Genomic DNA, 19917 nt, shown 5'->3' with positions numbered 1-19917 from the left:
ACGGGAGACGTGGAAGGCGGCTAGAGAGGCACTTAGAGGCAGTGGGGTACTCGCGGGGTCGACGGAGACGGAGGGAGTGGCGGAGGGGGCGGAGGAAACGGCACTAGAGGAGGGAGAGGAGCGGGTCGAAGAGCAAGGGGAGGAACAACGGGACGGAGGTCTAGTGATGCCAGCCGGGCTGGGAGAAGAGGATTCGCGTGCCCCTCCACCACACTACCCCTGGGACGAGTTGCGACAGGCCGACAGAGCAGGACAACCTTGCCCCGTCGCGCCCAGTGAGCCCGAGGGGGAAGGAGAAAGGGGGGAGAATGAGCGAGAGAATGAGCGAGGGAGAATACGAACACCGAATGAGTGGCTCCCCGGGGCACTCATGGTACCTGATAAGAGCTGGAATCAGGGCGAGTCGGCGGCCAAAGATGGCGCCGGGGACAGAGAAAGAGGGCGGAGGAGAGTCACCTTCGATAGTACGAGACGAGCCAGTGGGAGGGAACGGGTGAGCGAGGATGAGATGGACAGCCTTACAAGGCGGCTTCAAGAAGTCTATCGGGGGGGGGAGCGCGAGGGAGGCGTGAGAGCGGAGGAGGTGGAGGAGGATGTGGAGATAGGACTAGAGCAGGCGCTGCGGCTCATGCGGAGGCTGGAGAGAGAAGTACAAAAACAACAGTGGATGCTGCAGCGACTGGCCGACACACGATCCCAGGACGGTTCCAGTGGCGAAAAGCCCCGAGCCGAGTTATACCTGCCAGATTGGCAACTATCAGCGGGGGCGGTGACATTACGGGGTCTTAAACTCACGGCACCCCCTGAAACGCCGTCGGCGCTGCCAGTACGCCTGGCGCCCGGAGGGCTCATAGAATGGACGCCCATCGACCCAAAGGCCGTGTATGAAGAACTCGGGAAGCTAGTAAAGGTAGAGCCACCCTGGACAAAGATAAAACAGACACACGCAGAGAGCTTCACTGAATTCTGTGACAGGCTCCAGCGGGCCATTGCAGAGTCAGACTTGCCCCCTGAGGCCCAGGGTCCGGTCATGATGGAGTGCCTCTGGCAGCAGAGTGACGCCATGACGCAGGACATCCTGAAAACGATCCCTAAAGGAACACCACTTTCGGTTGTCATCCGCACGGTACTGCAAAAACAGAATCAGGGAACAGCAGCAGCGCAGGCTCTTGTCACGGCGGTGGACCAGATGAGAAAGGGACCACAGCGTTGCTTCTCTTGTGGATATCACAGGGAAGAGGGTATGCTGCGGTAAAACGGGAGGAGCAGATAAGATGGGTTCCAATGAAATGCATAAAACCTGACCTAAATGCACGTACGGGAGGGTCTGGGGTGTAACTAATCATTCTTGGTGAGATTCCATCCTGAACAGGGCGACGCCAGACGGGATGCTGCTGCATGGCTGCATTGATGTTTATCGCCAGCTTCATGATTCCGGGGACCGCAGAGTCATACTGGAGGAGATGAGCACAGGCGCACAGAGCAGCTCACTACTGCATCCCGTTCAACCCCGAGGCGGGGCCGACAGAGACTTTCCTGACAGGGAACAAGTCAACACAGGGGTATGGATCTTGTCATGGTTTGATTAGAAATGGCTTATAACACTAGGCTTGATAGCACTCACAGTAGTAATAGCGATATGCTGCGGCTTGCTAATTCTGAATTATTGCTTACGGCATGTACGGCTTAACTGCTTGATAGACATGAGCATAGAGTATATCAATTAATAGTACAGGAAAAAGAGGTTCTAGAAAGGGGGGGAGATGTGGTGGATCTTGGGAAACTGCATAGACAAGATATTTGCATGAGAAGCGGTAGACTAGGCGTAGCGGAAGATCACGCGGTGTGACGCGCAGCCTAGGGGTGGAAACGAAGTGCACCTGTATGTAAGCTTGCACGCAGCCCACAATAAACGCCATTAGACGAATGGCTAACTAACCTGTTTGGCAATCTACCACAGTGGCTAACAGGACTGCTCGCTGAAGGCTTGCGCATTTTGCTAATCCTCATAATTATAGGCTTATGCTTGTGTGTAGTACTGAGCTGCGTTAAGAAAGCCTTGCTGAAAGTAGCGGGCCAAGTCTGGATTGCTCGAAAACAAGAAGGAGAAATTCTGGAGGAATGGCTGGGCTTTGGGGGGGGGCTATAGTCTGTTGGAACTGAGCAATCCCGCCTATGGCTACTGAACCGACGAAGACAAGGACACCGCCTGTGTTAAGAAGCGGAAGAAGTGGAGGCAGCACACAGCTCCGCTCACGAAGCTACTAATGCAAGGAACCACCCGATGGCGGTCCCGTCGAGACACACCGCACTTCCGCGTGTTTTGTTGCGTCCCGCTCGATCTACCGAAACACTGTTGATGGGAGGGGGGGAGATGTGGAGGAAAAAGGATGAGCAGGGAGGCACTGCGGGGCGGAACATGGGAAGGTCATAACGGGCGGAGCACTGCTGCCGGAAAAGAAGGTGGGGCTTTACAGCTTTATAATAGAGTAGGACACGCTTCATTAAACGCCATTTTGCCACTCCTCATATTGGTGTCTGTGTGGTGATGGTCCGGGGTCTGGGGGGAGGCCCCGTGCCTCCTCGGTAAGAACGAGAACGGTAACAGGAAACTGTATTAGGAGTGGTATCCTAAGCAAATGTTGACACCAGTTTCCTGTCTAGATAATTATTGATATGTATTTCATGTCAGACCTCCTGCAGTCCTAGTATAGCTAAAATTCCCCTTAAGGTCACCATGCATTCTAAATACACAACAATAACAAGAAAACTCTAACTAAAATCAGATAATAATCTTACTAATAACTGCACTTACTAAAACAGTTTGGTAGATCTTGTTTAAGAAAAGGAGAATAATCTATGGTGGGAACTATACACAGAGTCAATACTTCTTGACGGAACACTTCTCTGGTTTCTCAATGTGAGATGAAGTGGCTCAAAGCTTGTTGCCATTAAAATACCTCTAATATGAGATATTTCTAAGAATTTTATGATATTTCTAAGCATTAGAAATTAATTACTACTAATTCTTTATGCCTTTGTGTGTTTCTCCCCGTACTGAAGGAAGAAATAATAGGGGAAGTTAAAAAAAAAAGAAAAAGGACTTGATGCTATGATCACTGAGGTCAATGATATAGCTCTGACTTAAATGGTTCAAAATTAAGTCTTATATGTCTTTGGGGTATCATCAATAAAGGTGTAAGAGGATTAGGATTTATTCTGAGAAATGGTGTATAACACAAATTCTTGTCAGGCTTAGATGCTCAGATAAAGGTTTTTGGAGAGAATTAAAGAGTAAAAAAAAAGCAAAGGGAAAAAAAGAGACTATTTGCAGAGCAAGTTCATACTCACTCAAAAAATGAATAGATATAGTATATTCTCCAAGACGGTGATATTATTTGAAAAGATTTCTTGAAAGTTTGCTTTAGGAAGTATTAGAGATATTGAATGGTATCCTGGTGGTGTGAAGCAGAATTGTGAATTTGCAGAGAAGTCATTGAAGAGATACTTGCACAATTAAAATGGAAAATCATATAACTGAAATGTAATTTCCCAACATCAGAAACATGCTTTTCAGCAAAACCAAAAATCTTTGAGTAGTGGTGAAAGGTCAAAGCTACAAATATACGAATTGAAATTAATAAGCTGGTCATAATTCAAAAGTTCTTTTTTATTATTTTGGCACAAGTCTATGTATAAACTTTTCTTTTGAAAGAGTCCACAACTTTTACTAAGCAGATTTCTTAGCTGTATTCAATCAGAATAATAAGCATGTAGAAGAGGCATCAATCTTGATACTTGCAAGTTTTTAGGATGTGAAAAATGGAAGACGGCAAATTCAATCATCCTCAGAAATTTACTTCTCCTGTCTAGGTATATCTTAAATATGTGGGAAAATTCATAAACATCTACAGTATTTCTAAGTAGCCCAAAGGCATATCACAGCAGCTCACTGCTGAAACTAAACTTTACAGGAGGTCATTCATGACAAACTCCTTCCATGCCCCAAAGAGATTTGGATTAGAACCTTGTTGTATTTTTGCTTAGCGATATATGTCTATTCAATTCCAGATGGTATACGGAAGCACCTTCTCTTACAAGGAGGGGGCTAAACTTGAGTGGTAGTTGGCAAACCTAATGTGGAAAAAAAACAATCCTTAATTTTTGTGTCCACATTAGTACCCATATAATGAGTGCCCAAATGTAGATATCATTTTGTTTTCTGCTCTGCTAAACCATGAAGAAACACTTGAATTTGCAATTACTTCCTTGAGCCTGATGTGTAACTCAAGTTTTATACAAACAGAGCTCTTTTTGGTTCCCAAAGCTATCACTGAAATATTATTATAAGCTAGGTATATCTTATTTCAACTGTGTTCAAGTGATGCTGACTTTTGAACTTGTAAGAAATAGGACTATAGCTCAAGTTAGGGAATTTCATCATCTGCTAATACAGCTATTCAGTGTAGTTTCAATTTTATGTAATACTGTTCACTCACACTGGCATGAATGAAGTCATTTGTATGCATAACACCAACCAACCTGTTACACTGAAGACAAGGTCTATGGTTTCAGAAACCAATATATTTGCACAGTGCTAGTATAATTGTCATAGGTAGGACTACAGTACCTTTGAGCTGCAATCATGGCTCTACTCTTTTAAATTATTTGCTGTAAAACACAGAACTAAAAAAATAGCTTTTGCCCAAAAAGGATGGATACAGACAAGTTTTGTTTGCATCACTGGACCCTCCTTCCCCACATTACTAATCATTTTGACAGCAGTTTCAGCACATTGTTTTTTAAATTAAAAAAATGTAAAAAACCACTGATTCAAATTATGCTATTGGTCTGAAAGATGCTGGTTTACCACTAGCTGAATCAATTGTATTGAAATATTAGAGATATAGGGCAGATATGTTGAACCCTATTGTGCAATCTATTAACATTCAAAATTTCCACAGATTAACTGAGTGATAAAAACGAGACTCAAAATAGGACAAGATAAACCTTATATTGTCATTTAAATATAATAGTATTTAACAATATTCTAGCTAATATTTCATATAGGACAAAAATCTGGAAAGAAAATGCTTGTTCTGAAATAGTATTTCCTACTTCTTTCTTTAACTTTTTCATCTCTCAAATTTTCCCTGTCTGCTACTCACTGTTAAGCCCATTTCTCTCAGCTCTTGTTTCTCAGTATAAATCTATTTTTATCTTATTGATGAGTCACTCGTCAGTCTCTAGTTTAACACATCCTGTGTTTCTCCGGATGGTCTCACATGCTTTTTATATGAAAGAAGAGGAGGACTGTGTAATTGCATCGTGACTCTTTATTCTGTTTCACTCCAAAAGGAAATTAAGGTGGTATTTATTTATATCCTGAATTATTATTCTTTTTTTTTCCTATCAAAATTTCCATCAGATTCCTATGTGTGTATTTAGCCAGGTCTGCGACTACTTTTTCTCACCCACAGTCTGTATAAATGCTGTTGTTTGTTTGCTTATGCTGCTTGTCAGTTCAGCTGCAGCTGAAATCATTAATTCTCATATAATTATAGTGGTGCCATTCAAACAGCTAAAGTTAAGGTTGTGTCAGCAATTCCATTATAAATTCTTAATTTAAATGGTCTGCAATAACTCAACCATAAAATATGTTTTGAGCTGAACCCTGGCTTGTAAGTTTTCACGCCAGGAACAACTTCCTTTTGAAACCAAAAAAGGAAAAAAATATATATAGCTCTCTGTAATCTTTACTGCCCTAGGAACTGAGCTCTGTTAAAAAGTCTGTGGCAACACAAGAGGCATATTACAGATTTCCTTTATTTTGCTTCAATTTGACTTAAAAGATTCTGATCCTATAAGTTAAGAGAATTTTTTGTACCCTGCATAAACTGATCTTTGCTTTAAGGCTAACAGCAAGAGAACTGTTTAATAACAATTATGGTAGTATATTAAGGGACCAATTAGTGGCATCCATGCCAGCCAGCACAAAGGACTTATACCACCAAATTACACTTCACATTCTCTCTGTCACCAAGGGACCATTCTGGGGTAGTATGGGCCAAATCTGAATGAGCTTGTGGAGGTGAACGGCTTTCACTGTTTCATTCATCAGCCATCTGCTTCCCCTGTTCCTTGAAAGCCAGTATGGAAACAATTGAAAGGGACATAGACTGGGGCAGAGGCAATGCAACCATACAGGTGTGTGAGCTCAGATGCTTTTCACATTCTTGTTCATACAATGTTTAAATGGTTTCATTTCTTCTGGATTTTGCAACTGCACCAAAGTACTCAACCAAAGCAGAGCATCTCTCTATATATTTTGAGATGATTAGCTGAAAGCATCTTCCTAGAAATTTAGCCAGCACTCTTGATCCAAAAAAAAAAGCTCCCAAACCCAATTGTAACATTTCCCAGTATATCCTTGCCAGGTGATATTTTGATATTTCACAAAGCTCAGCTTAACAGATACAAAACAAATAGCTAGGAACGCTCTGTTGATATTTAGATAATATAATCCCAATTTAGTTTGATGCAAAGTATAGTTGGCACAGCTCAAACTTCATCTGGAAAATAGTTTAACCACTAGGTTTAAAAATGGATTGAGGATTTTCCTTGTGAAGTGCTGTGGTCTGTGCATTTCAGGAAATCAGAGCTGATTTTCATGGCACTTGAACAGAAACTTTTGACCTTAAACTACTGTCCTTATCACAGCCAGTAATAAAATTTCTGTTTTCAGAGGGTCAGGATCTCACTCTGTGAATCTGAGGATGAAATCAGAGATGATAGTTAGTCTTTATATTTATTATTTGTGGCAATATTGCCTAGAAAGACCCCATGAAGGTAAGGGCCTTGTTATGTTCAGCCCTAAACATATGCATCATCATTAATTTGACTTCTTCCTGGAAATTTTATAATCCAAAATTTCTAAATTAAATATCTAGAACTGACAAAGGTGGAAAAAAGGACATGGTTTTGTTCATATATAGTAAGCCAATAAATGGAATTTATTGATTCATCAGAGGCCACCCAAAATCTGCAGTAGAGCTAGGTACAGATGTATCCTGGAGTATTTCTGTAGTTAAAGATGAATGATTTATCGCTGAAGTATGACCAATATTCAGTAGACTAAATTTAGTTGTAAGTGAAAAAAACTACATAGTATGCCTTACAGACTTTAAATTACATGAAAAGAATCATCAGGTCATACTTTGTAAATACCCAGGGTTATAGATCACCAGGTTATAGTGGTCTATTACAAATCTGTTCTCATATCAAATCTAATGGAGGTGTGTTTCTTTTTTCTTTTAATTCAACTGAGTAGATTTCAAAATTAGTCTCATTTCATTTAAATTTGTTGCTCTATTATTTTCTTTTGTTTTTCATCTTGATTCTACATACTGCATTTCAGTATTTGCAAGGTGAGAGGAGTCCATGACTCTGAAGAAAAACAGCAGTTCAAAAAGTTGTTAGCGTCATTTAAAAATATTTTTAAAGTCTGTTAAAGAAAGTATTCCATAGAATGTCTGCCTTATAAAATCTTACTGATAAAGTTCTATTTCTTCCTGGAAGAAAAGCGTGTCATAAATGAGTCCTTGCAGCAATAACTGCAATAAAATGATTACCTTGATTTCTCTACACTGCTTGCATGCAGTACTGCTTTAGTGTGGCTCATCTTTCAGGGGCCAAGCCAATATTCTGTCTCAGCAGGATGCTGTGTTGTGCCGGGCCTTTCAAAGATAGCTCTGGAGCCTCTAAAATTCGGGGGCCTCACACACAGATATATTCAAAGAAAAGCATGGGTGGCTGCAATCTAGGGAAACCAAAGCTTCTAGCTTTAAAATTCTGGTAGCATTTTATGGCAAGTAATTGCCATGCAATTTACAAGATCTATATAAAAGACTGTGCTGATGTTCTAATTCATATTTAATTCCCAATTGCAAAATTTACCTTTCAAATGATTTCCTATGTCAGTAGCAATGATAATAAAAGATGGACAACATTAAAATAATTCATGAGTTTTTTCTATCTTGCAACACCTCTTCTACTATTAACAGTTTTGCAGTAATGGAAATACTCATTCAGGTAGGGCAGTTAGCTGCTTGTATGGACTGAGCAATTTTGGTGCCCATCTTAATGATATAGAGAAAGGTAAAGAATGGCATCTTATTGACATGGATGATGTCTGTTTTGTTTGTTCTCTGGATCCTGGGAGCACTGATTTTTGTTGAGGGGTTCTACAGTCATATGAGAGTCACCCCTTCCTTTCACGGAGTGTAAAAAGGCTAATCACATCATGACATGGTGCATGAAGAGCAGCAGCGGCCTGCACAAGCAGCAGTTTTTGCTTTAGCCTATTAACTATTGTGATTCACTGATTCAGGGAACAATCTTCTTTAAAACCACAAAGAGAATCCATTATATCAGGTTTCTATTCTTTCATGCTGGCAAGCAAAAATGAGGGAAAACTGACAGTACTTGAAAACAGGAGAAGTAAAATGTTCAGCTCGGATGACCTGTAATACTTAGCAGTGAATCAGTTGTTTATCACGGGCTACCTGCAAACACTTGCAGGGTTTCCCACTAGACACTGTTCCCAAACATAATCAGCTTGAAGCCTTTTGCCATGTCTCATGAGCAGAGAAGCCCTTCAGCTTCTCTCAGGCAGAACTCTTAAGGTTATTTTCGATGGAGTAATAGACTTCAGGTATGAATAAATAGGTGCGAACAAAACTATTTCTGTGTATAATCATGAGTATCTGGCTGCTTGTATCATTCCTTCAGTTCCAATTTTGCTGTTCTTTCCTTCTTTGTCAGACATTGCAATATACAATGTGATCTCAGGTCATGGGACTTTTTCCTTCCCTATATATAGAGCACAAAATTCTCCTGTCCAGGGTAACACGAATTGACTTTTATTCTCTTGTATAATATTCAGAATGTTCTTTAAGAGGCTGATTTAAAACAACAAATAAGAAAAAGAATTACAGTCTGAACCAATCTACATATTCTTCCCAACAACTGCCTTACTTCTTGTTAAGAGGTCTTATATGAATCCAGAATTGCTTTTCTCCCCCAGATTCTTATTTTCTACTTTCTGCAAAAGAATCACTAGGGAACCGCTTTACTGCTAATTTGATGTGATAAGAGGAAGCTGAAAGTTATTGTGGCCTAGATGTGTGCCTACGCCTTAGAGATGCAGTCTCTGTCATCAGCATCTGAGTCATCAGGAATTACTCATTTCATCAGCATAGGTCTGTTTTCTTACCTTATGGAATTTTTTTAACCTTGTTTATATCAAGTGCTATATCTGTTTGTTTTCAGGTGTCCTTCTGTTATTGACAAGATGTTACTTAAAACTTTTCCTTTCTTTCCTGTCAGTTATTCACCTCACACAAGAGCATTTATTTACTTCATGTTTGTTTTATATGGGCTTGTGGTCAATAGGAAGGTTAATATAAACAGTTCGCTTAGGCCTTTTCCTTTATTGTCGATGGAAGTAGGTTTGAGGTCATTTGTATAGTATGTTATGAATGCTGTCAAATCTGAATTCAAAAACATTGTATGTTCTTGCAGGCAGAAATGCTGGAATACCACTGGAGATAATATGCATTCTTTCAGTTGTATTTCCCCTCTTACTCCTACAATGTTTCATTTGTAGATTTAGGTTATTGCAACCCAGTGCTCCTACCTAGAAACTACAGTAATAGATATCTCAGGATAACTGGAAATATTTGAGTTGTAATAAAACAGAGAAAAACAGAGAGTCGTTAATGAGGGAACACTTATCTTAACTCACCAGCTGGAACTCAGCTAGTGAAACCATGTGTGCAGACAAATCTAGTCACGGTGGTTGCTACTTGTTTTAGTTCTTTCTGCCAGTTTGGGAAAGGGCAAGATCAATAACGCAGCTTCAGGCATTACTGTCCAGGTCCTCAGTGATACCTCGCTCCACCATTTACATGCTTCTGACAGGTGCAAAACAGTTGTTCATCTGACATCTGTCTCCATATTTGCCCTAGCATTTTCACAGGTATGTGTAAAGCTGCCTAGAGGTTGACGTAAGACCCCAGGTAATAAGCTAGTCTGCCAAAAGCCCTGAAGTCAAAACAGACATTCCCCTGATTACAAGCCTAAAATAACTGCGTGACTAAACCACTCACCCTAGTACTGGAGCAGCTTCAGAAACAGAAGAGGTTCCTCTCACCCAGCCGGCTTCTGGGGACTGGAGCCCTCTTCCTGGGGGCACGTCCTGACCCCACCGCTCCTGCTGCCTAGGACAGCATCCTCACTGAACGCTGCTCCTACCCCTCTTCAGTGACAGCTTGTTTTTCTGTCTGATAGCTGTGCCCTGAGAAATCCTTTCAGAAAAAGTAAGCAGAAAAAACATCTTGTTTATGGATTGCAGCAAGACATAAGTATGACAGGTGATAGCAGTTGCCAGGTCCAGGACCGAGAAAAGGCAGAAATCCTGCCTCCTGGGGGACCTCAACACTGGTGAAGGCAGCTAGCATGCTGTGAGGGGAAGAGTAGGCAACAGTGGGGTGGATTTTGGAGGGCTGCATAATCCATACAGGATCTTCCTCTAGAGAACAATGTGAAGGATCAGAAGTGGTAGTGTGTGCTTAGAGATTAAATGGTAAGCGTTGCTGTCAGGAAGTCTGGCTCATTACCTGAGGAGTAACTTTCTTCCAAAGATGCTGCTTCTGGGAATTAGAGCAGATGATTGTACACTGAAGAGCAGATGAACAGTAATAAAATGACCATCCCTCTAGGCAATTTTTAAAAATAATTCTTCCTAGTCTTCCTTTTGTGCAGTATAATTAATACTGTTTCATATAGCTGTGCTGCTTAGGGTTCCTATTCTTCTCAAAGTTTCACAAGGAATCTCAAAACGGGGAAAAATGAATGGCCTTCTGTTAACAAGTTTTAACCAACTAATATATATACTTTCATAGATCCTTTTTACTTAGAGGAATTGACAAATTGAAACAAACTATTAAATATAAATAGCCCTTAAATGGTAAGGTTATACCAGTCCATACATAAGGCCAAATATGAACATTATATCTAGTGCACAGAGCTTTTTTTTGTGAATGCTTGTTGAAGACATTTCTTTTAGAAAGATATAAAATCTTGTCTTAAAGATGCCACATAACTATGCTTTGCCGCCTCCTGCAGTAGACCGTTCTGATGCTTATTTATATATACTGGGTTATTTCAAGGTTGGATTTCTCTGAGTTCCTTTTGCAGCTATTCAGCCTTGTAAGTTTTTTCTGTGATGTCTTTTTCATGTGCAAATATCTCTGTACTATGTGACTGAGTCAAGTTTCAGCCTCTCAAGTAAACAGAATTTTAAACTTGTTCAGTCTGACACCATAGATTTGTTTTCCAATCATTTAATAATTATAGGGTTCTCTTCTGTGCTTTCTCAGTGTTTACCTGTTTTTCCTAGGCTATTCCAGAAGGGCATTCTAGCACTAATTTTACTACTACTGTGTACAGGGGCATAAACGCTTTCCTATTTTTTTTTGACATCAGTCCTTTTCATAATACTGTAAAGAATGTACTTGCCTATTCCGCAAGTCATTGCAGTAAGAGGTCACACTGAGCAGCTAACTATGTAATGACCTGTAAGTCATATCTGAGGCATTGTTTTTTTGAGACTTTCATTCTGTAAAAATAGTTGAATTGTTTCTAACTACATTATATTGCATTTGATAGTACTGGAATATATCTGATTGGATCATGACATTCAACCATCACCAGCTCCTTCGTCTTCTTTTCTTATTTTGCAGCCATTTGGTGCCACCTGCAAAATTTACCAGCAAAGTAATAATACCATTTTTTAAATCACTGGTAAAAAATAATAAATAGCACTGACAGAAGAACTAGTAGCCAATGGACCCTCTAGCAATTTGCTGGCATCTCTGTGTTAGCAAATATTTATTTTGTAGCAGTTTTAAATTCAAATACTTATTGAAGAAAGCCACAAAATTTAGACGAGAGTTTCTTTTCAATAGCTTCTGGAGGAGACTTTCTTTTGAGAAACACTGAAAATATCCAAGGAGATAGCTTCAGTTTTCCGTCCCTTGAAAGTTACTAAAAATCCTTTTTTTACAGGTAACTCCCTTCACATATTTGGAATATATTTATTTCAAAAAGTATCCTTCAGGGTGACCTTTATTCTTGCTAGGAGCCAGTATCCTATCCAGTATCCTATAAATGCACAGCAAGGGAACAGAAATACTGCAGCACTGTGTGGGATTGAAGTAGTACAAAGAGGTTATCATACATACTACATTGAAAATAGGGTAAAAGTTACAAATGCTGATTCAGTTATCAGGGCATCATGGGTTTGTTCTTTTTTATAAAATGACAGAACAAATCACAAAGGCCCATAGCAATTATTAAGGGTGATGTGGTGAATTTATATGTCCTGAAAGTAGGCTATGCACAACTGTAATACCCTGGGAGTAAATCAGGAAGGGAATTATGACTGAGTTACAATTCTTTGCCTGGTTCCACTAATTCAAGTAGGAAGAAATCTGTTTTGATCTCTATATGTAGAAGATTATCTTTAGCTCTGTGGGGACTTGATTGTGCAGGCTTGTTTTTTAGATGTTAGTAGTAATTGAAAATGACCAGCAACAAAATATGGGTTTGCGTGAGTTTAGTTTTTGCTTTAATTTAACTTAAACCAGGGATAAAAATTTTTACTGAAAATCTTCTCCTTAGGAACATGCCCCCCAAAATGATGGCACTTCTGTAAAATGAAAGGGGGGGGGCTGCAGGGGGGGAATGGAGGGGGAAGGAGACTCTCCAGAAAATTAAATAGTTCCTAGTGCTTTTGGGGAAACTGAGAACTGAGGCTCAGTCTGGGGCTCTGCCTTCATTCAGAGCAGAAGACTAAAGCCGTATCTTTCACCTCTTAGCCCAGTGCTTCAATGTCTAGGTTGTAGCCTCTTCTGGAATAACCTCATTACTTTTGTGCGTATGGGTGTTTTGTATCTGGGTGTTTTGCATTTTGTTCTGGTGTTTTCTTTGTTAATGAAATGACACATGAAAAGTAAAATCACATGAAAGTAAAAGCCATCTTTTACTTATTGTTGAAATGGAGAGAAAATATTCAACCTTGAAATCATCCATAACAAGAAAATCTCATTTTCTGACCAGCTCTAGCAGCAACTTGAACTGAACCAATCTGTTTTTATACTATATTTAAGAACAGTATTAAACTAGGCTTTATTCTTTTTTCAATTATTCCAGTTTTATACTATTGTAATACAGCTTGACTGAGGTTACTCTTAATATATTGCAGTGTGAGGAATCTAATTCCCTCTGTGCAATGTAACTAATTTACTGATTTAATAATGGAACATTTATCTCCTTATATTAACTCTTCTCTGCTATCTTTGGCTGTGGCTTCTGTAAATCTGAGAAGGTTTTTGTAAATATAGTGTAGAGTAAGTAATGTAAGGAATAAGGGGCCCTGCCCAAGGTCTCTGATCCTCTCAGATCATAGTGATATTGCACCACAAAAACACAGAACTGGAGAAGAACCTGATTCTGGAGTCCAGTCAAATGGACTAACATGAAACGGGTTTGTGGGCAGACTGGAAAAGTCTTGAGCGTGATTGTGAAGATTTGGGGACAAAAGAAACTTCAAAGAATGATGGCAGGCCACCTAGGCAATGGCCTTCCAGTTGACAGGAGGAAGTAAATTAGTTCCTTTCTAAAGTTTCCTAACCATTCCAGTCTGCTTACATGACTATATATTTGTTTATTTTTTTCAGGAAAAAAACAAGAACCTACACTTAATTCAAAACTAACTTTTGAATTTCATGTTCTCAGTCAACAGTTCTTCCTTTGCTGCAGTCACCTTGATTTTTAATTAGGTCATACTGTGTTGCTCTGGGCCACGGATATAGCCTGATGGTTTAGTTTTTTTCTTTATCTGAGGTGCCTGCTTGCTGGCATGAAGAATGGTGCTGTCTGCTTGTATAAGCCTCAGTTTGGCTGTCTTTCTTCCAAAAGACCTTCCCAACTTCTGTCCTCTGTATTCTACTGCTGACAGTATTAGGCAAGTCCCTTTTCTCTTTGTCCCAGCAAGCACCATTCACTCTATCCCACTCCATCTGCATTCCCTCCTTCAAAAAAATCCAGCAACATAACCCAAACCACAGCCACCTTCATACACCTTCAGAATAAGGGGTTTGCTGTCCAAAGGCTTTAAAAACTTCCGAAGTCTATAAGAATGAATTAAACATCGTAAGTCTTGTTTGTCCTATTCTTTGGTTCAATTGGACGCATTCATGTCAGATTACTTCATATACTTCCATAATTCCATTAATGATGTCCAGTAACTCAAAGCTTCTGTTAAAACCAAAGATGAATGTATTGATTCTCCTTGTAAATTTGTCTATATTTTGAAACTAGGAATAGACTACTGAGTTTAAATGAAAATTAAACTTATGTGTAATACTCATCATTTCTGGGATTTTTATTTCTCATGAGAGTATTTGCGTTGAATTTAGGAATTTAAGGTGTGAATTCCAGACCTAAGAATGAACCTCTAACTTATAAAACATGTAGCAAAAATCATAATACAAGGTATAAATAGAAATAAACCAAGATGACAGTACCATTTTGAACTTAGGGTGGGGATAAAGTTGCAGGTGTAGGTACTGGGAATTCTGGATTTTGCTTTTGGCCATCAGAATATTCTTGTATATGACCCTGAGCAAGCTGCTTAGGTATCTGTATAGCTGTAGAAACTGTGCTTTTCTTTGTGAGACATTACTGCAGTTGCAGTTCCAATCAATCAGTGGAGTGAGCTGGGCTGAATTTCCATAAGAAAAATTAAAGAGGCATTTCCAGAAGAGCCCCAGGCTTTGTCAGCTTGCTTCCCCTGAGTCTATAGCAGAACCACACATCAAGGTGTCTCTCCTCTGGCCAATGGGAGTCAGATGAAGGGTGACTCAGAGAGGCTGATGGCAGTGGTTTTAATGTTTGCTAAGATTTTGCTACATTCATAATGACCTTTGTTAGGCCTTTTATTAAGTCCTGTTATGAAAGAAATGTTTTTTTAAGGTGTTGCCAAAAGTCAAAAGACCATAGGGAACATCATGTGTTGCAGCTAGAATAAATCTCAATAAACAAATCTTGTTGTTGTTGTTTTATGGTATTTCTAAAACTTGTATATTTGGCTACTGTACATAGTATCCACAGGCACATTATTAAAAAGAAAATCAAGATTTTGTTTTTGTTCCTTTCCCCACTTCTTTATCCCCTCTTGCTGATTCTTCTTTCTGTCCAGGCTTATGTGCTGCCCTTTGCTCTGTAGTGGCATTACAAGGCACTCATCCCACTTTCCTCAAACCACATCATGGCTCTTAACAAGGCTTTCTTTCAGAGAAGGGGATTTCCAAAGCATCCCTTCCGCTCAAATAGAAATTAAATAATTAATTAATTAAGTAATGAAAAATCAATTAAAAGCCTGAACTAGCTTAAGCCCTGGCAAGCAGGCCAAGTGCAGTTAACATTCTCCATTAAATCTGAAGCACTCAGCATAATGAGCATTTGAGAACTACAGGATGGGCACATGTTTTATTCAGAAACCAATGAGAGTTTATTCATTGCCAAGTGACTGTCAGAAAGTTGGCATAAGATGTCCCCTGTGACCTATTCTGGGACACCCAAAAGAATTAAACCAAAAGAGCAGGATTTTTTTTTTTAATGCTGCTTAATTCAACAAGTACTAGAGAATCCTGAAAAAGTAGAGGCCTGCTGAGCCCTCCTTTCAGGCTATTCTAAGGTCAGTGCTTTTGGTTTAGCATTATGGTTTTCAGATTTTAAAATCGGTCTTCACTTAGAATTCCAGTTCACTTTCTAGAGGCTAGGCCTTGTGCTGCATTCAGGAGAGTATGTATCAAAAAGCTTTCTGTGGTGTGGAATCGTACTAAATCGGGAAACGCCAAGATTTGTACCAATCTGTTCAGTCTACTCTTTCCACATTACTTCTTCTATGTTTGTGCATCACCATTTCCTTCCACGGTGACAAAATGTTGCTGCTTATTACCTAACATTCTGCATTATAACATGGCTCAGGGACCACTGGAGAGCTTCAGTACAGTGTGTAAATTAAAGTCCCATGGACCAGATTCTCCTGCTGGTGAGTGTACAATTGAACTATGGAGGCCTGAGGAGGCAAATCTCTCCCGTTCAAGTGTATTTAGGCAAGAAACAGGAGTAATTTGGGTGTCTTTGGCTTTGAAAAATGAGAAAAAATGTCAAATATCCAGTGCGGCTGGCAGAGTGAGCTAGTGAAGCTAGACCAGGGCTTGGCCATTGCCCTTCAGATCTCTTCAAGGGAGAATATGAGCTGAACCTGGGAACTCCAGTGCACTGATTGCATCAAAGACTGGTGACCTTAGCTCCTGTATGTGCTTGCACTCTGTCTCCATGGAAACTGGGGATAAAAAACTGATGGTATTTGTATTTTGGGTGTTTGGATTCGTATTGGTTATTTTGTATACCCAATACCAAGTCAGGGTCTGCCTGGGATGTGTGCTTTCCAGTTTATGAGCAGCCTCTGAGGCACCAGACCTCTGCTTCTAATTTCACCAAGACTAGTGTCTCCATGGACTCTACTTACAGCTCTTTCTCTACTACTATAGCTCCTTCTGCAAGAACCTAACTTTGGCATTTATGAGATACTATATGAGCACAGATCTGCTAAAACAAGGAAGTATTTCTGCTGTTAAGTTTCCTTTCAAGTAACAAAACCTGCCTTTCCACAAGAACCATAGTATCTTGTAGACAGTCTTATTATGACATTGTTGGCTGAGCTGCTGCAAAAGACAGCCCTAAAAAGACAGTTTTAATTAGGAAAAAAAACAGTCTTAGTCAAAAAAGTAAAATATTTTTTATGATAACAGAATAGACTTAAGGGTGGTGGCGTTGTACACCAAACCTACAACCAAACAAGTATCATACACTATCATTCATCTAGGTCTGGATGGACCTTTGCGGGGGTGACAAGGTAATGTAGGATTGGGAAGACTAGGATTTGAAAATCCCTTGTTCTAGTTATTCTGTGTTTTGCCACTTGACATATTTTCGATGACTCCTTTACTATGTAAATATCTGTGTCCTTTTGATACAGGTTATGCAGAATATGGTACAGTTAGATATGGTACAGGCAAATTCAAAATTCAGTAGAAGATATTATAAATTGTCTGTGCATTCAGTTTCCCTTCTGCAATAGCGTTTGCCACACAGATTGCAATTTCTTAAGATTGTGCTATAGTTATAGAAAACTTTACCCATGCATTCACTGAAAGTTCACTAGGAACATTTGTTATTTGAAGTATTTTGCAAGTTGTCATTGCTCTTGAGTAAACAAGTACTGTTTCTGCTTCCTCATTGGATTATATTTCCTAAATTGGAATCATTTTTAAATCATGGGAAAGTACACATGTATAAGATAGTCTCAGGATAAAAAAGGAAAGAAAATGGCAGCAACAGAGAGGAAGGAGAAAGGAAAAAAATGTTTTAAAAATTACTGTTTTTATAAAGTGTTTTTTGTGGATTATCTCTGACAGATGAAAGACAAATTTTATAGAATATGGCCTATAGGGAATTTCAAAATTAAATCAGAAATGAGCATCCTTTGCTTCAAATTAATGTTCTTCATGACTTATTTATAGTGAGCATAATTATATTCAGAACCTGACCTTCAGTCTGCTTATTCTGAGATTTGCATTACAAAAGTGGTATTCCAAAAACTGTATTCAGAAATGAGCATGTCTTTCTGAATATGTCTCTTAGATTTAAATGCTTGAATTCCATGAACTGAGGGTACTGTGGATTCATATTTATATTATCCAGGTACATATTAAAACAACCTGAAGCAAATTACCACAGGAGTGTAAAAGTTACATTGCCCTGTATAAATACAGATCCTTTTGTTTTTACAGTTGGTGATAGCTGGACTCCTTTGCCAAAGTTATAAGGCTACCTAAGAATTGGGGTGGATATCCAATGAGATTTTGGAAAGCCCACCTTCTGTTAAACGCCATAAAAAAAAAAAAAGAAAGAAAAAAGCAATCAGTTTAAAGCAAAGCACGTAGCTAGGTGCTTTCCTGAGTTGAGGCCATTGCAAGAGAGGTGCTGCTTTATCCTTTCCTTTCTTATTGTAAACATGATCTTCGCAGTTATCATTTTTATAGGTACAGTACTAAAAGCAAAATTTTCTATTAGAGCTGTATGTAAATATCTTGTTCTCACTGAAAATATGAGATCTTTAAAAAAAAAAAGAAATCTTGTTCTCATTGAAATCAATTAATGCAGTATAAGACCTACAGAAAAGATATGTTTTCGCATTTGAGCCTAATATAAATGTCTGTATATTCACAAATTGCATTTTCATTCTAAAAGAAGATAGTATAACAAAAACACTCTAAAATAAATTTTCTAGAATGTTTCAGTCACATTTCATATTATTATTATTAAATATAATATAAACATAAAATGTTTTATAACCTGCTCACAAATAAATATCCATAAAGACTACATTTTAACTGTGGCTGAGCAAATGAATAAGTTACAACTCTTCTGTAAAATAGAAGACATATTTCTAAAATCTGAGGGTGATATTAGTGACATCATTTCTTTTTTTTCCAATCTGTATTCATTGATGATTCCGTTTAGGCTTTATGAAATTTTATAGGAGGATGGAGTTCCTTCTTTAGTTTAAGATACTCAAGGGACCTACATATAGTCCACTTAAAAAAACATTAGCTAGCTGCATGAGAAGTCTCAGTATTTCTTTTGACATTGACATTGACAAAATAATAAAATGTTATTATATAGGTAGGTACTTAGATAACATTTCTTATAAAAACATTATCCTGCAAAACAATACTGAAAGAATATTAATGTTACAGAGTCCAGCATTCACAACATAGGAAATGGCAGAATAAAGGTTGCCATTGTAACCCTACTTTGATGTTTTCTGCATGTTGTACAGTGTGTGGTGCCATGTCTAGTTGACTGCACATTGTTCAAACACCCTTTGAAGGAGAACTGGGAGTTGATGCAGGTGCTCTTCTTTATTAGTGCCTCACACAAGTAAGCAGTTAATTCACCGTGGCACCTTGCGTATGAGAACAAGGATTATATTAATTCCATTATACTGGTGTGGGCCCTAAGGCATAGAGGTTGCATCTGTATGTGTAGTGCAGAAGCTGCCTGCAGCTTGCCTCAAAGATAAATTTGCTAACTCCAGATTTGCTAACCTCCTGGAGAGTCCTAGGGGCTGACCCGAACCGTGGATGCTCAGAGAAAACACTTCAGATGTATCTCATGTTTTAAAGGACAAATGTTCTAAAGTATTTACCAGAAGTTTGGACTAACAATGACATTTTATGTCTAGCCTGGTTACTTAGATGTGTTTCATTTATCCCCGAGGTGATGTCACGTGACCTTTATTAACAGATGTGTTGCTGGCTACAAAAGGGTGCAGAGGGAGCTCTATGAGGAAAAGGTGGCTGCATGGAGATGGGTCTCAGTGAGACATACATAAGTGTAATTCACAGTGAAATTTAACTTGAAATTTGACTTAACTTTCAATCTCTTTGAGCCTTATAACACTACATAACATAATGCGTTAATTTTCCAAAAATAATCTGCCATGATTGATATCATGTAGGAATGCTGCGGAAGAAGCAAAGGTAGAGTCCAGTTCCCCAGAATGCTCTTAAGCATGAGACCATCTTTTATATTTCTGCTTCATTACTTACTGCTTTCCAAATTCTGCAAGAAGTAAAGAAGTCCTATAGGCAGGCTCCTTTAATGTACATCTTTGATTCCTCCTTAGAGCTGGTCCACTTTCTGCCCTGATTAAGG

At 39.1% G+C, this 19917-nt stretch overlaps 1 protein-coding gene across 1 annotated transcript; it reads left to right on the top strand.

Moving 5' to 3' along the window:
• Positions 1-319: 319 nt before the first annotated feature.
• LOC136992191 (uncharacterized) lies at positions 320-2464 on the top strand. The gene is made up of 2 exons (XM_067297125.1): positions 320-1241; positions 1373-2464. Exons 1-2 carry the CDS (start codon positions 371-373, stop codon positions 1465-1467), a joined length of 966 nt encoding a protein of 321 aa, XP_067153226.1. The 5' UTR covers positions 320-370; the 3' UTR covers positions 1468-2464.
• Positions 2465-19917: the final 17453 nt, after the last annotated feature.

The sequence above is a fragment of the Apteryx mantelli genome, chromosome 5 (genome assembly GCF_036417845.1).
Source record: "Apteryx mantelli isolate bAptMan1 chromosome 5, bAptMan1.hap1, whole genome shotgun sequence".
Taxonomy (NCBI): Eukaryota; Metazoa; Chordata; class Aves; order Apterygiformes; family Apterygidae; genus Apteryx; species Apteryx mantelli.
The sequence above is the reverse complement of the archived record's forward strand: the minus strand, read 5'-3'. Positions and strand labels throughout refer to the sequence as shown.